This window comes from Capsicum annuum, chromosome 5 (assembly GCF_002878395.1).
Source record: "Capsicum annuum cultivar UCD-10X-F1 chromosome 5, UCD10Xv1.1, whole genome shotgun sequence".
NCBI lineage: Eukaryota > Viridiplantae > Streptophyta > Magnoliopsida > Solanales > Solanaceae > Capsicum > Capsicum annuum.
Genome location: NC_061115.1, coordinates 81,444,798 through 81,452,687, shown reverse-complemented (window position 1 = coordinate 81,452,687; position 7,890 = coordinate 81,444,798). Strand labels below are relative to the sequence as shown.

At 34.6% G+C, this 7,890-nt stretch overlaps 1 protein-coding gene across 4 annotated transcripts; it reads right to left on the bottom strand.

The window, feature by feature from the left end:
- Positions 1-1,802: 1,802 nt before the first annotated feature.
- On the bottom strand, positions 1,803-7,271 carry LOC107870831 (pentatricopeptide repeat-containing protein At3g49740). 4 transcript variants are annotated; one of them, XM_047413073.1, is made up of 4 exons: positions 4,832-7,271; positions 4,450-4,562; positions 3,563-3,613; positions 1,803-2,156 (listed from the first exon to the last, which is right to left on the bottom strand). In XM_047413073.1, exon 1 carries the CDS (start codon positions 7,110-7,112, stop codon positions 4,926-4,928), a length of 2,187 nt encoding a protein of 728 aa, XP_047269029.1. In that variant the 5' UTR covers positions 7,113-7,271; the 3' UTR covers positions 1,803-2,156; positions 3,563-3,613; positions 4,450-4,562; positions 4,832-4,925. The 4 variants fall into 4 exon arrangements, with proteins under 4 accessions (XP_047269029.1, XP_016572980.1, XP_047269030.1 ...); XM_016717494.2 differs by having other exon boundaries at positions 4,450-4,762; positions 4,832-7,270; XM_047413074.1 differs by lacking the exon at positions 3,563-3,613 and having other exon boundaries at positions 2,101-2,156.
- Between the last annotated feature and the right edge of the window lie 619 nt (positions 7,272-7,890).

Here is a 7,890-nt window from a genome sequence, read left to right as displayed (position 1 = left end):
AATTTCACAATTCATATTCATAAATCATCTTTCGAATTCAAATCACATATGCATGAGACTATAAATCAAACTTATGATAAAAAACCCATAACAACTACATAATTTCGTCGAATTGGTTTCACAACGTATGCTCTTAAAACAATTTATCAAAACTCATAGCATAGACGTGCATATATACCTTTAATGCTTGTAGAAATCGTAAAACCTATGCCCATGATAGTTAGGATAGCCCCACGTAACTTAAATTGACGGAAATGTTGAGAAACTTTGATTCTTGAGGCTAAATCTCTCAACCCTAGGTTATTTTTTCTCCTCTTGTGCTTAAGGAAGATGAACTAAGGATTTGATAGTGTTAAAACGTATTTAGGGACTTTAAATTTGTGTTAAGATGTTTAGGGACAGTTATGGGACGTAAAAAGACTTGATTTCCCTTAAAATAATTCAAAAACGGAGCCCCTAAGTTGAAAATTATTGGGTATACGACGCCCAGTCCATGGCTTAACCATCAGTTGGACAGCGCCTTGCTCATTGCCTACATCAACGCACCTAACACAAGGTGGGCGGCGCCTAGGCCATTGCCTAACCATTCTAGTGACGGCAGGCGATGGCAATGCAATGTCTAGCCATCGCCTAGGCCCTACTTTGCAGCCTACTTACTTTTGAGGTCCTAAAACAACCCCAACACCTCCCACAACATCTACACATGGTCTACCATCACTACGGTGGTCCTAAAGGTCATTTTAAACGTCTTAATAGAGCGTTACTACTACGGGGTGTTACAAGTTAGCACATATGGCTTAATTTGATACGTATATGTACTAAAAAAATACCACCCAAAAGCTGAATGAAAAAAGTTAATCTCATTCCTAAGTATATGGCTTTAAAAAAGTTAATTTTAAATGTATATTAACTAATGAATATAATTTTAGTTTATATACATAATACACTGTTATGTATATAGACTAAAAAACACACACATTCAAGTAGAAAAAACAGAACCCAATTCATATGTATATGATTTTTATACATAACAAACTTATGGATATAATCAACACATACTTAACTATTATGTATATAGCGTAAGAAGTATGAACAACACTCACATTACATTAAAAAAAATTTAAACCTCGAGCAAAAAACACACAAATTCATAAAGAAAAATCAAAATATCTTCGGTAAACGGGGCTTCCTTGATCAATTTGATTTTTTGAAGTTCGCGCAGCAACTTTCCCCAGCTTTTTCATCTTAACGGGGTCGTTACGATGTTCTGATCTATTTTCATTGAAATTAGGGTTCTCAAAATTACAATTTCATGAACAAAACTAATAACCAATTTGTTGGTTCATTATGATCTAACTGAGTTAATTCTAAATTAAAAGATAGAGAATCATTCATTATTAAGTAAAATTTGAAGAATGAACTACATGCAAGAACTTATTCCGTCGGATCTGAAATTGGTAATGTTAAAAAAAATCTTACTAACCTCCAATCTTAAATTTAATAATGTTGTTAATGTAGATGTTGTTAATGTAGTTTTTGAAAAAATTGAATACCGACAAAGAAGAGTTAGCAGCAAACACGGTTGTGAATTCAAAAATAATAACCGCTAGATAGTGTTTAATTGATTATAAGCATCTTCCAAGGAGAAAAAACGTGAAGAGTAAAAGGTAAAGTATTGTAAATGAGTTTTTAGAGAGAGAAATTGAAAAAGTGGGATATTTGTAATAAGTTTTAAGAGTTGGGATATTGTATAATAATTGTAAGTTAAGTCGTGGGTTTATGTAATTTTTAGCAATTTTAAATGTTAGACCATTTTTAAATTAAAAAAAAAATTGGGTCAATTTAATGAAAGAAAAAAATCACAGTTTTCTAGGTTTAGCTATCGCTACTTCTCTTCTTCAGTTTTTCTGGCTGCTACAAGTGCAACCTCTTCTCTTCTTCTCCAATCTCTATTGTTGTTGTGACTTTTCTTCTTTAAGGTAATTTTTCTTCCTTCTTCTTTCTTCTTCCTTCTTCTCCTTCTCTGTTTCACTTCTTCTTCTTCTTTTTTTCTTCTTTTTTTTTTTAGAAAAAAACTCTGTGCTTCTTTCTTCTTCTTTACTGCTGCTATGTTTTTATTCTTGTTATTTCCCACAATATAGTCGGGTATGCAGAATCTGTATATTACAACAACAACTTTAACTTGAGTTCAAGTATAAACAAGAACATAATGAAGTATATCAAATACCCTCAACACAAGATCAAAATGACCTTTTCAAGAGGTGTATTTTATTTTACAGAAATTAAGATGAAACAGAAAATAGCCAAGTCGTCCGAATTCACGGATTTTCCTTAAGGAAATAATCTCCTCACTGTACCCGAAGTTGTGGAATTTTTCCTCCCAGGATAAAATGGCTAACAGACCAACAGTAGCGGTACCTCAAACGGTTGGAATATCTTCGAACTCACAGAACGTTTTGAGTGATCATACTGAATATTTTTTAGACAAGAAGAGAGTTTTTAATCTGAAAATTTCGCATGCAAACCTGTGGATGAAACTAGGTTTTTATAGCTACAAGATGCCTCCTCTGAAAAGTGGCAAAGGTTCATCAAAAAGGTGTAACCTTTTCTGAAAATTCATGTCTATTCGTCCAAACATTGTGACTATTCTAAACAGGCATGCCATTTCGTGAATAAGTGTGTCAGTTCATTGAAACAATGCATCAGTTCTGAAGCAGTGCATCAGTTCAGTTTCAAAACTGTGCACCATTTCAGTGTAAAATTGCATCAGTTCGAAAATTTATCCGAAGCATCTGTTCAAAATAGCTTCTGCATGCATGCTTTCGTAATGAAACTGAAATCATATAAATGGAGTATTAAACACAGAAAATATTTACTGATCGATCGATCATTTTCCAATTCCAATTCCGAAGCCGAGCGAGCGAGGACAACGACGGCGCGAGGCATCTCTTATTTCTTGCCTCACTTACCATGTGGAGTAAGTGTTCATCATTATAAACACTCCAAAGTTCCTTTCTCCCACCAATGTGGGAGAATTAGTGAACTTTTCAATTTTGGGAGTACACTTTCCAAATTGGTGTACACTTTCCAAATTGGTGTCTCCTCTTCTCCACCATTTTTCTCCATTTTCCATTCACACTTCTATGAACCCAACAATTCTTACTTCAGCTCTATCTTTTTCCCTTTTTTTTCTCTGTTGTACTTTTAGTTTTCTATTGCTCTGTTATTATTTTTACTGCAACTTTGTTTATCTTTTTTTTTTCTGTTTTACTTTTAGTTTTCTGCTTCTCTGTTTATTTTTCGTTCATTTATGATTTCTGCTTCTCTGTTTATTTTTCGTTCATTTATGATTTATAGTTTTGGATGCTCTATTAGGTCTTTTTTCTTTTAAATTGTGCTTCATATCAATGATGCGGTCGCATTGCTACACGCATCGCTTAATGCGTGATGCTGATGCGGAGCCTTGCCGCTTTTTTCCGCATCACGCATCCATGAACACCGGGAAGTACCTCGAAATAAGTAAAGCAGATCAAAAAGTTATTAATTGAGATTGTCTCCTTACTCTTTCACGTTTAGCTAGTTTGCCTCGATCTTCAAAGATATGAGTTTGACTCTGCATAACATCATTTCATCAATTATGTAAGATATATGGCATGTAAATTTGAATTTTGGAAAATATATGAAACCTGTAGCTTCGCTACAAATGCGAAATACAATGCAGCAGAAAAGGGACAACTCTTTTCTATTAATCACACTTGTGTTCTCTCTCTCTCTCTCTCTTTTTTTTTTTTTTTTGACAACAATGCACATCTTTTATAACTCGCTAAGATTTGATCTTATCTGTGGCTATTAATAGGGTAGAAAATTTACAAACAATAAAATTCATATAATGTTCAACCAGCCACAAAAAATATCAAAAAAGTTTAAGCAGTGAATGCTGCATGAGAAACACTTTCTTTGCAACCAACGCTACATCTAGGATAAAAAGCATCCAATAGCACCACGCTGGCTCATTGATGAACTTCATTTACTTATTATAAATCATTAAGAACAGTCTCGTCAGCCACCGTGCACCAAGCATTAAAACATTAAAGAAATTCAAAAGACTTGAAAGCAGAAGCTAATTCCCTGAATAAGTCGAACAGAAAATAAATTGTTGGTTCCTTACTATCTGTAATTTCTTTTCTGCGGTGACTTATCCTCTATTCCACAAAGCAGCATTCAATTTTTTAAAAAAATTGATTTTTATGAATATCTTCAGCAGAAAGGTGATTAATTAATCGTAAAACAAAAAAAGAAAAAAAAGGAGAATACTTCCAACAACTTTCCTTATAATACTTGTTTTAAAAAAATAATGGAATCGTCAACACGACGATTCAATCAAAATCATAAAAGTTGTCAAGGATATCTGTACTTGAAAAATGGTTATTCGTCATTCTGAACACGTACCTTTTGATGGGATCAGTTGTCCTTTAGTATGGCAATCACATCAAGCAATTGCACCAGTTCAAGTAGATCCATAGAGTGCTAACCACAGTGCAGAAATTTCCTTAAAATTCTTCCTAGAAAACATTTTCAGTTAACAAGTTATTCCCCAATGAGACATCATCAAAGAATTTATAATAAGAGGAGACGGAGGAAGAGGAAAGAGCTCATTGGTGGAGCGGGATAGAGAGTCATTGGCACTTGCAAGGAACGCAGAACGCCTGGCAGAGAGCTGAAGTGGAAAATGTAGGACTAAGACTACCTTATACCCTAAGACCTGCAGGCATGGATCAGAAAGTTTCAGTGTTTCATTCACATTGCTAGTTTAAGCTTTAACGCATAGTACCTTTCATTGACCATGAGCAATCTCAAGTTTTCCAAGAAAAGTTGAAATTTGAAACCAATCACAGCAAGACAACCAGCACTGATGAAATTGCGTGTTAGGATCCTATCCAACTTCTTCCTGGTTGCTTTAACACTCCACATTTATTCATCAATTTCCTCACATTAGCAGAGTCCTCCCAGTTCTCCGCACTGGCATAAATATTGGATAAAAGCACATACACTGTGGGGTTATTCTTCTCAGTCTCAAGCAGAAATCCCGCGGCAATTCTGCCTAGTCTAACATTGCCATAAGCAGCACATGAACTGAATAATGTCCACCAAACATTGGAATCGACATTAACATGCCTATCTTTTACCAGTTTTTCTGCCTCATCAAGATAACCAGCCCGACCTAGAAGATCGACAATGCAAGAGAAGTGGTCTGCTGTAGGCTCATTACTGTAGGTATGAACCATAGAGGTAAAAACTTCAATGCCTTTATCGATTAAGCCTGAATGGCTGCAAGCTGATAGAACTGCATTAAAGGTAGCGTTATCTGGTTTGACTCCATTTAATTCTTGCATCATCTGAAAGCAATGTACAGCTGCCTTGCCTTTCCCATGCTGTGCATAGGCAGTAATAATTGAATTCCAAGAAACTATGTCTTTTTGTTTCATAGTCTGGAACACCTTTATAGACCAATGCAACAGTCCACATTTTGCATACAATGTGATGAGGGCATTTCCTAAGGATACTTCTGAAATTAATCCAGATTTGAGAATGTAAGTGTGAATCTCCTTCCCTTGTTGTAGAGCTGAAATGCTGGCACAAACACTCAAAATGATGCTTAGTGTAAAGGGATTAGGCATCAAATCTTCACTAACAATCTCAGAGAAGAGTTGCAAGCACCCCATGGGTAGTCCGTTGAGATGACAACCAGAAATCAATGTATTCCAAGAGATCATGTTTCGAGGAAACATGTCATGAAAAACTTGATAAGCTTGTTTCATTTCGCCATGCTTACAGCAGGCAGAGAGCAGTGCATTAGATACTTCAGTCTTCAAGATAAGGGCATTCTTTAAAACAACACCCAAAATTATTTCAACAACCACAGGAGACTCTGAACTTGCGAGTATGCTTCCTATCGTAAATTCGTCTGGCTTTAACCCTTCCTTCTGCATCTGCATGTAAGTAGAAATTGCTTCTCTATCCAAACAATTTTGAGCATAGCTCGTAATCATGACATTCCACGACACGCTATCCTTCACCTTTAGTCTTTCAAAAACTAAAAAGGCTGCATTCAAGTCCCCGCAACTGGTATACATGGTTATTGTTGCATTAGTAATAGACGTATAGTTTTCTAAACCTATTCTAGCAACTTGAGCATGAAGCTGAGAAGCAATTCTAATACATGAACATGAACTCATTATGCTCATAAAAGTAAGCTCGGTAGGTCTCAACGAAAACTTTTGCATATCCTTAAACATTATTAACACTTCGTCAACTCTTTCCATACTCACTAACCCAGCGATAATTGCATTATAAGTTACAGGATCAGGAACTTCATCCCCAGCTTCTTCAAACACTCGAAAAGCATCAAAATCATTCTTACAGTTAAAATACATTGTAACCAAAGCATTAATCACTGAAGCTCTAGCCAAAAACCCAGTCTTGACAACCATCGAATGCACTTGTTTTCCAAAATCCAATAACTCCATATTACACAAACTCAATACACTCGTAAACGCATAGTAATCACATCCAACACCCAAAAAATGCATTCTTTGAAACAAATTCAAAGCAATCCAGTGACACCCACTTTCAGCACACCCCGTAATCATCGCATTCCAAACAGCCAAATTTCTCTGCGGCATTTCATCAAACACTTGACAGGCATAATCAATATCCCCTAATTTAGAACACGCCGACAACAACGTAGTCCAAGAATAAACATCTGGGGTTTCAATTTCCTTAAACACCCTTTTAACCGAACCCAAATCTTTTGACTTGGCGTAGGATGAAAGAAGAGAATTTGATACATGAGGGTATTCTTTAAGCCCTGATTTAATGGCGAAGGCGTGGAGCTGGTTGCCGAAGCCAGTGTGGACGATGTTGGCACAGGCAGTGAGGGTAGTCGAAAGGGTGTAATGATCTGGTTGAAGATGATGGGAAGAGTGTATTTGGTAGAAGAGGTGGAGTGCATTCAAGAATTGGTGGGAATGAATAAAGTTTGAAAGAAGGCAATTGAGTTTGATGAGTTGTTTTGTGGAGCTTTCAGCTATGGAAGTTACCGTCAAGTTCATTCTAAATGACTACATTCCAGCTGTCATCACCAGAAAAAAAATGACATTAATTTCCAGCCAATCCACTAAATAGCTCCCAGTTAATTGGATTATATTAAAATTCATGCTGATTCATAGCTAATGAGATTAGTAAGGAATTTGTGCTGTTCATTTATTAAAAAAAAAAAGAATTCGTTAATTCCTTATATTCTGGCTACGCCCCATTAAGTGGTTATCACTAAGATGTACATAGTTTAGGTTGATTTGATTTTTTATTGAATAAAAATCAAATCAATTATATTGGTTTATTAAAATTATAAATCAAATTAAATTAATATAAAATCAGTTTTTTTTGTTTAGGTTTTAGTCGATTTTTTAAGATTTTCTTGGGTTTTTTTATAATTATATCGTAATTATAGATTAGATCAAGTATGTTTTCACTCATGTGTTAATGAAAAACTCAATTATGAAAAAATGATGAGTGAAAACTCTCTTGAAACTAAAAAGTAAGATGAAGAGTGAAAAGTTTAGATTTTAAGTTTATATTGGGTTTTGATCATTTTATTAATAATTAATGGATAAATATTACAACTTAATTAATTAATATATATATATATATATATATATATATATATATATATACACACACACCTACTTTCTAAATATTGAAAAATATTTAAAAAATAGATTATAATTAATATTTTATGTATAAAAATTTAAATTATATATATGCATATATATATACAACAACAACAACAACAAACCCAGTGTATTCCCACTTTGTGGGGTCTGGGGGGGG